Source organism: Lolium rigidum, chromosome 7 (assembly GCF_022539505.1).
Source record: "Lolium rigidum isolate FL_2022 chromosome 7, APGP_CSIRO_Lrig_0.1, whole genome shotgun sequence".
In the NCBI taxonomy this organism is placed as follows: domain Eukaryota; kingdom Viridiplantae; phylum Streptophyta; class Magnoliopsida; order Poales; family Poaceae; genus Lolium; species Lolium rigidum.
This window is the reverse complement of record NC_061514.1, coordinates 103,809,280-103,822,702: the sequence shown is the minus strand read 5'-3', so window position 1 is coordinate 103,822,702 and position 13,423 is coordinate 103,809,280. Positions and strand designations below refer to the sequence as shown.

Sequence of the window (13,423 nt, the reverse complement as noted above, 5' to 3'; positions counted from 1 at the left end):
CCAAAGGGCTCTAGCAACAATACATTCAAACATGAGATGATGCACAGTTTCAAATTCAGTACACATCTCACATTTCATAGGTTTTAGTATCCCTCTAGCTCTCAGATTATCCTTGGTCATAATCTTGTTCTGGGAGAAGAGTCGGAGAAAGATTTGGACCCTAGGTGGAATTTTGAGTTTCCACACAGCATGAAGATAAACATGGGTAATCCCTCTAAAGTTGATTATAGTATATAGAGAGCTAGATGAATAAACTCCAGAAAAATTATATTGCCAAATGAGTTGATCTTCTTCTTGGGAGAATGAAATGGATCTAGCCACCTCTAACAATTCATGCCATTGATTCATCATATCATCAGTGAAAGTCCTAAAATTTCCCCTAATCTCATGGCCATCCCAAATTAAAAAATGGTTTTATTTTGTTGATTAGAAACAAAATATAATTTCCAAAATTGAGTAGCTAAAGGAGAATTTCCAAACCATATGTCCTCCCAAAATTTTATGGATTTACCACTACCAACTTGCCATTTATATCCAAATTTTACTGCTTTTGATGCCCACATAACCCCCTTCCAGAAAGTGGAAGGTTGGAGGTCATTGCATGACAGTATATTTGGGTTTTTTTTTTGGTATTATATTTAGCATCTAAAACTTTCCTCCAAAGTGCCCCCTCACTCTAGATATATCTTTTAATCCAAGAACCAATCAAACAGATATTTAAATCTTGTAAGTTTGGAATCCCCAAACCTCCAAAATCATTTTTCATGCAGATGGAAGGCCAATTAGCTAGGTGAATCTTATGATTGCCCACCTCATCATTCCACATAAAATTAGCCGTCTGTGTATCTATTAAATGTAAAGCCCGTTTTGGAAATTTGAAAAAGGAAAGCAAATAAATAGGAATACAAGCTAAGCATGCTTGTATAAGAATTCTTTTGGCAGCAGAGGATAAAAGTTCCCCTCTCCACCCAGTGATCCTTTTGAGAATGTTTTCTATAAGAGGTTGTAAATCTTCCCTCCTAAGTCTATCATAGTGCAGAGGAATTCCTAAGTATTTAACAGGGAATTTACCCATCACACATTGGAATATGTCAAGGAAAGGTTCAGTTTCCACCGCATCCATATTAATGGGAATATGTTCACTTTTATTAAAGTTTATCCTCATGCCAGAAATTTGCTCAAAACAGGTAAGGATCCACCTCAAGTTCAAAGCAACTTTGGAATAATTTTTAAGAAACAATAAAGTATCATCAACATATTGTAAGCTGTCAACACCTCCTGGAAGAAAATTAGGATAGAGACCACTAATTAAATTTATTTCAGTTCCTTTTACTAGCATTCTAGAGAAAACATCAACAACACAATTGAATAAGAGAGGGGCAATGAGCCCCCCTATCTTAATCCTTTTCCTGTTAAAAAGAAATCACCCTCTATATCATTTACTTTCACCCCTATAGATCCCCCTTGGGTAATCTGTTTAATAAAACGAATGAAAATATGGTTGAATCCTCTAAGCTCCAGTACTTCATAGAGAAATTCAAAATTAACCTTGTCATAAGCTTTTTCATAATCAAGCTTCAACACTAAACCCTTATCCTTATTTCTATGCACCTCATGAATAACCTCGATCATGTGCAGTGACAACATTTTCTAAGATAAACCTCCCCCTAATAAAGGCAGATTGGTGGTGATTTTTGCTAATCTATTAGTTAAGACTTTTGTAAAAATCTTAAAGGAACAATTTAATAAGCTAACGGGCCTAACCTTCTTCATAGATCTAGCCTCATTTTCTTTTGGAATGAGGGTTATCATGGCAAAGTTTAGTCGATATAAATCTAGATCATCCCTAAACCGAGCATTGAACATATCTATTAAGTCCTTTTTAAGGATATCCCAAAATTTCTGGTAGAACATAAAGGAAGTCAAAAAAAATTGTGTGTATCAATCAAAGTTTGTTCAATTTTTGCGCTTTGTCGTGTTTTATTCAATGCATTGCATTGGTCACTTGCTGTAGAATGTTGTTCTCAGTTCGTCGGAACCTAAGATAAAATCCAACAAGTCATGTCATCTTGCAGCAATTTCGTGTAAAATTTCCCGTTGCATGAAAATAAAAAATGTCAACTGACGGATTGTCGCTGTACCGCAAGTCCGCAACGCAAGGCCCTCCAAAAGAGAGTCCAGAACCATGGGATCGGAGGTTCCGAAGCCAGCCCGTTTGGGGTTGGGTCCGGTCCAGCCTAGTAGGGAGCAGTGGCACGACAATGGAATGCAGCACGCCGCCGCATTGGGCGCTGCTGCCCCATCTATCCTTTTCCTTTTCCTTTCCCTCTGCAGAGTCAATGCATGGGTCCGGGCGAGCATGTCTTCCTCCTCCTAATCCTAAGCTACACCCCTCCCCCGCCTGCTCCTCCTCTCTCCCCTCGCCGGCGGAGGTGGACTCGGCCCCGCATTCCCCTCCCAGATCCCCCACCATGGCCACCCTACCCGCCCCCGTCTCCGCGTCCACCTCCGCCGCGGGATCGGACGTCGCGCCGCCCACGCTCGGAGGACTCGCCGCCGCGCCGCACGTCCAGGCACCGCCGCGCGCAGTCGGAGATCCTCCTCGGGGCCACCGCCCTTCCCGACGACCTTGCCTTCGACGCCGCTGACCTTGGCGTCGTCGCCGCCGCCACCGACGACGACGACGAAGAGGACGAGTACGAGGACTACGAGGAGGGGCCCGGCGGCGGTAACGCGGGCAGCCGCATGTTCCAGATGTTCCTCGAGGCCGGCGGCAGGCTCGGCGAGCCCACCATGGACTCCGCCGCGCCCTACCCGCCCCCGCCGCCTGCGCGCCCGCGCCACCAGCACATCATGTCCATGGACGGCTCCACCTCCTTCGCCTCCGCCTCCTCCGCCGCCGCGCTGGGCGGGAGGGCCGCCGCCGATGCCAAGAAGGCCATCTCCGACGCCAAGCTCGCCCTCGTTGACCCCAGGCGCGCCAAAAGGTGAGACCGCAACTCAATTATTAACCGACCTTCTCCTCCTCCACTAGGCGTAGATGCTCTTCGTTGGCTTGCCTCTTCTTCTCCAAAGCCAACTTCTTCTCCTCGTTGGCGGCAAGCCTCTCCTCCAAAGCGGCTCTCCGAGTTTCCATAGCATCCATAACCTCTTTCTCCATGTTTCTTTCCATCTTCATATCTTCATTTGCTTGCAACCTTGCATTTGCAATCCTTTCCATAGCAATGGCAATGTCATCATCTCCGGCTTTCTTTCCCTTCATATCTTTGGCGGTCTTCCTACCAAGCACATTCCTCCGCTCATTGTTGACCGAGTGAGGAGTGGAGCTTCTCTTCTTGCCTTCGTCACTCGAATCATCATCATCGATGATTGTTGCATCATCGGTTGCATTGGCCGCCATAGTTGCCGCATCCAACTTCCCGCGGGTCTTCCACTTTTGTTCATTCCCTAGCACTTCATAGCAATGATGCAAGGTGAATGGCTTGCCAAGAATCTTGTTGCCTTTCTTGTTCTTCTTTCCCACATCCCTAAACAATCCTTGAGCAAAAGAGTTCTACAAAGCAAGCAAAAGACAATAGATGAGCTATATGAACTAGAACCGTATCCTTCACATATGAGCCATAAGGTCAACATACTAGAAGAATTGCTTACCTTATCATTCTCATTTCTGCCACTTGGGTTAAGAAGATCAACGTTGGCTTGCACGCCCACCCATTTTTGGCAATCGGTGTTGATGCCGGACCAACGAGACCGAAGTGAGCGCATGGTTCGCTCGTTCACACTTGTGTTGTGGGCGTCAAAGTACTCCTTCATCCTCATCCAATATGTGTCTCTTGTTTGATCGGTACCGTTGTTGGATCCATTCCAATTGTCAACCATGTCTTGCAAAGCAACTTGTCCTCCGCTATGGTGTGGTTCGCCGACCGACCGGGATGGAGAGGTTCAATCAACCCTTCTCCTTCCTCATCGATATCATCATATTCCTCCCATCCCTCAACGGCTTCATCATGCATAAACGAAGATCCAACATTCATTGCCTCCAGAAAGACTCGTCATCGACTCTACATTGCAATGAAATTCATTATTCTGCGGCTATGTATGCATCTAAACTAAAATTTGGATGAAAATAAGTGTTTTTACCTCTCCAGCATTTCATCGTACACCGTATGTGCGCCCACGGGGTTGCCGGACGGAAGTCTGGTTCGTCGGTGGAGTAGGCGGCGGAGGCTGCGGGCGGCGGGTCGCGGGCACCTTCACTTTCTTCGGCGGCTCGACGGAGACGGTGCCCACGGCTCCATATGGGCGTTTGGACGACAGCGCCTTCCTCTTCGGCGGCGCCCGCGCCTTGCCGGCGGCCTGCCCGACGGCCATCCGGGCGGCGGCGGCTGTGTGCAGTGTCGCGCGTGGCGGGACAAAGAGCGCACGGGCAACGGTGATTGTGTTGCCGGCGTCGGCGGCTGTGTGCAGCGTCGCGCGCGGTGAGACGAAGAGCGCACGGGCAACGACGGCTGTGTTGCCGGCGCCGGCGCCACCGCTAGGGTTTGGCGCATGGGTTGGCGGCGCGGCGGAGGCGGCGGCAGCGGCGGCGGGTGGAACGGAGTAGGGAGGGGTTGGTAGGGTGCCGGAGGGCCCGTCCATCGCCGGGATTGCGCCGGCGGCCGCGCGGAGTCGAGGGATTGGGCGGTCGGGCGGCGAGGCGCGGGGAAGTTTCAGCCGCAGGGTTTCTTCGCGCGTGCGTCGAGCGATGACGCGCGCTGTAGCCGGCGCACAAAGTATAGCGCTCACGATTGCGCAAACCGGCCCGCGCCCAAAAAAAATTACAGCGCCTCGCCGTTTGCGCGCCTGCTGGAGGAGCAATTTTGCGCCCGAACGGCAGTTTATATAGCGCACGGCCTACATAGCGCGCCTGTTGTTGGAGATGCTCTAATATGATGGAACGGGAGTAGGCCTTAAGCCTTAGTGGTTGTGCACAGTTTTCTTTTGGGCAGTGAAATACGAACCGATGGATCGAAACAAAACATTGTGCCTCACAAAGGAATCTCAACTTCAGATCCTTCTCCTCTGATTGCTCAAGAGAATGTTAGAACAAGGGTGCATTTTGCTTATTCAGGTTCCGTCGATCTTTTTTTCTTCTTCTGGATGTTGGTTCACAATCTTTTTTTTTTGAAGATAAACCATAATATATTACGCAAGCAAGCCGCCTCATTAAAAACCTTTCAGTCCCCTTAGGTACCCTGGTAAGGAAAAGAGTGCGTCAAAAACTTGCTGCGACCAGTGTCATAGAATGGTTACATCAGAGATAAGGGAAGCTACGTCCTAGAGGGTATTACCCCGATAACACTACTCTCCTCCATGATCAAACTTGCCACACTCACAGGAGCTAAGCCTAACATAGAACCAGAGACCCCACTTTTGCCTAGAAGAGCTAGGCCGTGTGCTACCCTATTACACAGACGACCTACTTTAATAATCGAGAGATTCTGGTGAAGGTTCAGAAGCTCTTGTCCCTCCGAGTACACAAACCAGCTTGCCGAGCGATCCCGCATCTTGCTATTCATCACCTCTACAACTCTTGAGCAGTACGTTTCCAGCATCGCGGAGGTACATTGTAGTTGAACAAGGAGGTTGAAGCCTTGTACACATGCAATTGCTTCTGCCTCTTCCGCACTTAAACATCTAGGGAGAAACGGCCACGCTGATTGTATCGTACAACCTTTGTGATCACGGATAATGATACCAATACCTCCCTTCTTAGTAGCTGCATCCCAACCAGCGTCAGCGTTGGCCTTCAGAGAGCCAACTTCTGGAACTATCCATCGACTAGGCGTCGACAGAAACATTAGGTCCGGCACTTGACACTGGCATCTTATCTTCCCTTTCGGATCTGATATTGCATGTTGTGCACTTGTAAAACTTTCAAAATAATTCCTCAGATAAGGAATAGACGCCGCCACCGACGCCTTACCGTCTCCATGGACAGTATTATTACAGTGATGATGCCAAACCCGCCAAAGAAGAAAAATGATCTGAGCTTGTGAGCCTCTATTAAGCAGCGACAGAAGCCATTCGGTGCCGGCCTTGTGAAGAAAAGCCTCCTCCGGTTCACAATCTGTGCGCATTGTCGTGTTTATTCAATGTTTTGTGTTGTCCACTTGCTGTAGAATGTTGTTCTCAGTTCGTTGGAACGTAAGATAAAAATCTGACAGGGCATGTCATCTTGCAGCAATTGCATGTAAAATTACATGAAAAAAAAAAGTTCAACTGACGGATTGTTGCTGTACCGCGACGCAAGCCGAAAGAGAGTCCAGAACCATGGGTTCGGAGTTTCCGAAGCCAGCCCAACAGGGTTTGGGTTTGGGTCCAGCCTAGTAGGGAGCAGTGGCGGAGCCATGACGACAATGGAACGCGGCACGCCGCCGCATTGGCCGCTGCTGCGCCACATTTCCTTTTCCTTTTTCCCTCTGCGGAGTCAATGGGTGGGTCAAAGCTCCGGGCGAGCATGTCTTCTTCCTCCTCCTCCTAAGCTCCTCCTCCCTCCCCTCGCCGGCGCACGGCCCCGCATTCCCCTCCCAGATCCCCACCATGGACGCCCCGCCCGCCTCCGCCTCCACCTCCGCCGCCGCGGGATCGGACGTTGCGCCGCCCACGCCGGAGGACTCCCCGCCGCGCCGCGCGCCCAGGCACCGCCGCGCGCAGTCGGAGATCCTCCTCGGGGCCGCCGCCCTCCCCGACGACCTCGCCTTCGACGCCGCCGACCTCGGCGTCGTCGCCGGCGACGACGACGAGGACGAGTACGAGGACGACGACGAGGGGCCCGGCGGCGGCGGCGGCGGCGCGGGCAGCCGCATGTTCCAGATGTTCCTCGAGGCCGGCGGCAGGCTCGGCGAGCCCGCGGACCCCGCCGCGCCGTACCCGCCCCCGCCGCCGATGCCCGCGCGCCCGCGCCACCAGCACAGCATGTCCATGGACGGCTCCACCTCCTTCGCATCCGCCTCCGCCGCCGCCGCGCTGGGCGGGAGGGCCGCCGCCGACGCCAAGAAGGCCATCTCCGACGCCAAGCTCGCCGAGCTCGCGCTCGTTGACCCCAAGCGCGCCAAGAGGTGAGCCCGCCTGCCTGCCGAAACCACAAGTCAATCAACCGACCTCCTTCGCTTCGTTGCTATTCTCGGCATCGTTAGGGATTTTCCCGAATACGACGTAGATTGCGGCGGTTGACAGGGACAGCTTCCACGGCGTCTTGTGCAAAACCGATTTCAGGGAAAGTTGCTTCTTCCAAAAGGAGCCACACGGGTACCGGTGTGTGAAAACTGAAAAGGGACAAGTCGTGGGATCTGGAATCATATCATTTTTAGCAAACAGTAATCATATGAGATCTGTCTGCTCTTTTAGGCATTTTTTTTAAGAATTCTTTTAGGCATTGCTGGTACAAAAACGGAACCTGATACTGAGGAGTTCATGTACTCCGTATTTTGGATAACAGGCTAAATCTTGAGAGGCGTTTCAGTACAGCTATAATAGTGTATTAGCTTAGTACAGCATATAGTGGTGCCAAAAACAAAAATGTATTACACCTTTGTGTTCTTCTTAATCTTACCTCTAGGGTGTGATGTGCATATTAAAATATGGTAGTGGTGGTGAATCGGTGATGTAAGTGGGTACTTAATTTTCCGGCAATAATAACTAACCAGTCCTTACAATTGGCTCACTAGTTAATTCAAAGTATCTCTTTATGTCACTAGATGTGATTCATTGTCAGTAGAGATTTTATATTTGAACTTTTTGCGTTACCTAGTGGCGGAGGATGAACTAAATTTTTGGTATGGCCATGCCTAAAGTATGGTAACAATAGGCGGGGTAAAAAAATTGCAAAGTATATTATCGATGTTTCTAGCACATACACAGCCTATTATTGGCTCATAGAATAATCAATACTACCCATTACGCGGGCTCTCAAATTAATTGTTTTGTTCTGAGACAAATAGACAATGATGGATAATTAGTGCTAAGTAAAGGCCGACATAGCAAGTGACCTTTTCGGTTCAAATGAAAAGAGCCAACCATCGCTCATACATGTTCCTTGAGTAGATTTATACTATAGGTTGATGTATATAAAAATGGCGCTGGTTTTAATCAGAACATTAGGATGGCATAATGGTACATGTGATGTTTGCCATAATGGCCGAGCTCCGCCACTGGCGTTACCTTCCCTGGAGGGAGGCCATGTAAGATCAGCGTTTCACGACTGTAATTTAGTAATTGCCTTTTGCTCTACCGGTAATTTAGTACAAAACATATAATCTTGGCTACTCATATTATGAGAGCAACTACGCAGTGTTATTCTTTGCTAGAACAATCTTGGTGGATCTTTGTTTGGTATTTTGATATGATTCAAATTATGTCGTTCTACTTGTGTGGTGTTATGGTCTTATGAATTGTGTGTGCCTTTTGGGATTGGTGCTCGCTACTTAGGTTAATTTGATTTACCTTTTATTTTTTCGAAACTTTTTAGGATTATGGCCAACCGCCAGTCAGCCGCTAGGTCAAAAGAAAGAAAGATGCGCTACATCGCGGAGCTCGAGAGAAAAGTACAGTGTCTTCAAACAGAAGCAACTACACTATCAGCTCAATTGTCCATGTTGCAGGTTTGTTACTGAGATTTACTTTAACTTAAATTCTTGCAAATTGATATGCATTAGATGGTTTAAATCTGGGTATTAAGTTGGTTTGCTAACAGTTGCTATAGTCTCTCCAATGGTCGATACCGATAGTAAATGGCATTTCAATGCATCCTGTTATATTTAGGCGTTATATTAGAATCTCCAACTGTTGTTACTGTCTACTACCTCCGTTCCGTAAAATAAGGTGTACTAGTATATTTTTATTTCAAAAGTCAAACGATGTAAACTTTGACCAAGTTTTGGGAAAAAGCCGTCAACATCTACCATGCCAAATCAATGTCATTAGATACATCCTGAGATACATTTTCATGTTATACCTAGATACTACCATAGTTCTCAATAGATTTTCCTATAATGTTGGTCAAACTCTACATTGTTTGACTTCATAAAAAATTTATTCGTCTTACTTTACAGAATAGAGGTAGTATTTGTTCAGTTGTTTTATGTTTTGCCAATTTGATCTTGTAAAATACCTTTACATTTGCATATAGTTATACTAAATTTGTGGGTTACTTGGTATTTCAATATATGCTTGGACACCGAAGGAAGTAGTTTATTTGGAACTAGAAGATCTCCTTGACAAAGGCCATTCTTGCAACGGACCTACCCCCTGGCATGCAATGGGAGCGTCTAACTAGTGAGCTTTTAGATATGGTGGAGCCCCTATTCCTATGCATGTTGTTTACATCTGACATATTATTACCAGTTGTGTATAGACAATGTATTTCATACTATTGATATTCTACAGATACATAATGTCACTGTACTGCATATTTTGTAGTTTTTAAATTAATTATTTTAGGTTGTCAATAACTGAAGAGTCTATTATTTGTATGATACAGAGAGATACCACTGGCTTAACAAATGAGAATGGTGACTTGAAGCTGCGGGTGCAAACAATGGAGCAGCAGGTCAGGCTGCAGGATGGTAAGGGTTTCTTTGCCTTGCAAATTCAAAGATATTTACTTCATACAACACTCATTTGATGTCATCTACTTCCATAGTTGCAAATTACTCAACGATGTTCTAAATTATACATGCCTACTTACTCTGACACAGGAAAGGTTGAGTTTGGTATTCTCTTGGATTTTGTCCTCATTTTTTTTGATCATCTAGAGATTTAACAGCTATTTTTGGGTCTCTTTCCAATTCTAAACGGCAGAGTTAACTTGCGTTAGCCTTTAGGCTATGCTAACTTTGTTTCCCTACCATCTCTAATACTGCAAGTGTGTAACCTGTTCCTTGTTTCCTTGTAGCACTGAACGACAGACTGAGGGATGAGGTTCAGCAGCTGAAGATCGCAACAGGACAGGTTAACACCAACAACAGCGGGAAAATGGGAAAATTTGGCATGTCCTCCTACGGAGTGGATTCAGAAAGCTACCAGCGTAGCCAGATGCAATCTCTTGTGGCTGCTCAGCAGCTTCAGCAGCTCCAAATCCGCTCCCAGCACCAGCAACCTCAAATGCATTTGCAACAGCAGCACCTTGGCACCGTCCGGCAGCAGCATCAGCATCAGCTACGCCAGGAAGCTTTGCCATTTCCGGGAGACCTGAAGATGAAAGGAATTGCCATGACATCCCATGTGCAGAACGCAGGCGCTTTCGGTGGGCACGCGAGGAACGAACCGTGAGAACATGTCAGCTGTCAGAAATAATTTGAGTGACTCATGCATAGGCTAGTGCAGTGTGTAGGTAGGTGCCTAGATGTCTGCAGCCTCTAGAATGTAGACCCCATTCAGTTGCGAGTTTGTTGCAGAACTGATGAAACGAACTGAGTACTTTGCCCAGGCCGAGTCTTCTGTCTGGAATTAACCATAAGTTGATGTCCGAAACCTTTCCCGGATATGGTGAAATAACAGACTGTCATAGTTGTCTGGCAACCATTAAGCACTGACGAGATGACCCGAATGTTGTTTGCCTATATGCAAATAAAATGTTCCGTGGAAATAAATTTCCTGTTCTTGGGTAAACATTACCTGTTTGCTGAAAAGGACGGCTTAAATTTTGCCGTGTCCATGTCTTGTGGTGGACATGCATATTTGGGGCGGCTTAAATTTTGCCATGTCCATGATCCGTTTCATGCTGGCCTTCCCGATCTGGACGCCAACGAGTGTTAGTCTTACTCTCGGAGATTTTTGTTGATTGGCGCATGACGCCATTCCGTATCTAGATCGGAATGGATCTTGTTGTGCGTGACGCTTCATGAGGGCGTGGTGTGATGCTTCGCTTACTTGTTGGTGCCATGAAACATGTCTAAATATAGATTTTCATGATATTAATAAAGGCAGACAAAGTTATGGTGGACGCGAGGTTTGCAATGACAGATGTGTATTGGTTGAGATGAAGACTTGCTGCAAAGGTTCTTCCTATGTGTTGGGTGTTTTGTGACTTGTAGTAGCGGTCTTGGTAAAAGGGGTGGCTACGTTATTGGTGGTGCTTTTCTAGTACCAAGCGCTATTTCCATCATGAAAACCCAAGATTTTTTTTATGAAATTGGATTTTCTTCTGGGTAAAAATCCAAGATCTTCGATCAGGCGGCGATAATGGTTGTGCATGGTTTCCTCCTTTAAAATATTGCTTTTGAAAAATCTCTTTTGTACTATTTGATGTTGTCTTCGGTGGTGGTTAGATAGCTATTGTTGCGAGTATTTCAATATGACCCGGACGTGATCATTGATTTCTATTTGTCTCTTTTTTATTTTTTTCTTAGTTGTGTACATTTCTTATGTTCTTGGACATCTTGTTGGCGTAGATGTTAGGTGCAATTAATATCTTTGCGATCTCTTTGTCGAAAAAATTGTGGTGGCGGCGCAGCAAGACCGGATGATACCAACTGTGGGTGGCTGGGGGCAAGATGTCGCTCGCTCTGGCGATTCCGACCTGAGCGCCCTATTCATGGCGGGACCTTCTCGATCCCCTCCATGGCGGGCCACGACCGCCAGCGTGGAGGCCACACGCGTCACGTGGATGGAGCCCTGGACACTCGCCTCCTCCCCTGTGCACCGCATCACCACTCGCATTCCCCAGTAAGCTTCTCACACCTTGATCTGCGGCGAGCCGGCGGTTAACTCTGGCGACGGTGTTGTCGGATGGCGGAGAGGCGGAGCAAGGAGAAGGGATGTTCGAGGAGGCTGGAGCAGGAGCAGGGCTAGGGGCGGCGGAGCATCCGGGGCAGCAGAGTTCTGCAGCGGATGGCATTGGAGATTGGGGAAGGTTTGGGCTGCGGTCGCCGAGAGGGCCGCCCCAGATTCATCTCCAGCTCCGGCAGCGGGCAAGTTTCGCGTCGGCTCCATCGTCATTAACAGCCCGCGCTTCGACGGGCACCAAAGTTGTGGCAGAGCCTCGCGCAGAGGCGTAGGTGATGAAGCCTGGTCCGAGGAAATTCGTCAAGTTGTCCAAGCTGATGGCGCTGTCGAGTTCATCGGAGGAGGATCCTCTATGGCAGGAATTGCAATCGGACTCAGATCAAGGCAGCAGTGCGGTGAAGCAGAAGAAGGGGAGGCCCAGGAAAGTGAGAACTCCGTTTGAGCTCGCTCAGGAAGCTGCTCATTCCAGTGTGCCCAGGCTTTGGCAACCAATCGAGAGTGCGCGTGGTCTGAATTACGACGAGATTCAGTCGGTTAATGGGTTGATCCAATTTAGCTACGACACCAGGTACCTGGAGGAGATCGTGCACCATCTGAGGCAGTTCCCGTCGGGGAACTAACCGAAAGTTCCCAACCAGCTCCTGCAGGTGAGCTCCTGCCAGTTCAGTCACCTCCAATGGTTGTAGTTTCCCAAGCTTCTAGAAGGATGTGACAGATGAAGCTCAAAGCATCAAGATTAGCGCTGTGGAGGGGTCTAGAGATCAGTGAGGTGCACCATGTGTGTGGTGGAGATTGCATATATGAGGTGGAAAGCTTTTTCCAACAGCTGTGGCATATTCCATGGCATCCCACATGCCCTCCACCTTGCAAGCCTAGTATAAAAAGCAAGCCCTGCTCCTTTAGGGTTCCTCTTTTGGCCTCTTGGGTGGCGGCGGAGGAGAACTCAGGGGAGAGCTGCCTGGGAGTAGAATTTTGCCCTGTAAATACACAAAATATCATGGCCGGTCGTGGAGGTTACAAGGGGAGAGGTAGAGGAGGGAATGGAAACAATCAAGAGCAGTGGCAGGAGTTCGGACAGATGCAGTCACAATTTCAGCAGCAGCCTCAGATGCAGATGGAATTTGGCCAACCAGGTGCTTTTGGTTTTCCTCAGTAGTAATTTGGCTTTGTTCCAAATCATATGCCTCCACCTTGGGCTTTCAATGGGGCTTACCCACAATTTCCTCCAAATCATGCTTATGTCTTGCAGTCAAATCAGTGGCTTGCTTCTCAGCAGTCTGGGTTCCAACAGCAACCCCAGCAACAGCAAGTGCAACAACAACAACAACAACAACAAAAAACATGGGAGGGGATATGGCTGGCTAGTCTAAGAATTTAACCAAAGGGAAGAAAAAGCTAGTGACAACCCAACAAAATCAGTCTCCTTCTACTGTCTCTGCAACAGCTCCTCAGATGAGCTATACCAGCTCCATTTGTATGTGTTGTGGGGAGCCAGGACACCATCAAGCCTCTTGTGTGAAAACACCCATGTGCTTTATCTGTAAGGTCACTAATCATCTGGTGGATGATTGTCCTGTAAGGATGAGGCCTCATCAGATGGAAAATTATGATGTGAGTGGTGCACCAGGCTTAGGGTTTTATCATGTGGAGATGCCTG

The 13,423-nt window shown here is 47.8% G+C and overlaps 2 protein-coding genes across 2 annotated transcripts; both read left to right on the top strand.

Moving 5' to 3' along the window:
• The first annotated feature begins 2,343 nt into the window (after positions 1-2,343).
• LOC124671786 (transcription factor RF2a-like) lies at positions 2,344-2,991 on the top strand. The gene has a single exon (XM_047208117.1). It carries the CDS (start codon positions 2,344-2,346, stop codon positions 2,989-2,991), a length of 648 nt encoding a protein of 215 aa, XP_047064073.1.
• Positions 2,992-6,582: 3,591 nt separating this feature from the next.
• LOC124669677 (transcription factor RF2a-like) lies at positions 6,583-10,551 on the top strand. Its single transcript, XM_047206246.1, has 4 exons — positions 6,583-7,100; positions 8,510-8,642; positions 9,521-9,605; positions 9,935-10,551. Exons 1-4 carry the CDS (start codon positions 6,583-6,585, stop codon positions 10,309-10,311), a joined length of 1,113 nt encoding a protein of 370 aa, XP_047062202.1. The 3' UTR covers positions 10,312-10,551.
• The last annotated feature ends 2,872 nt before the right edge of the window (positions 10,552-13,423 follow it).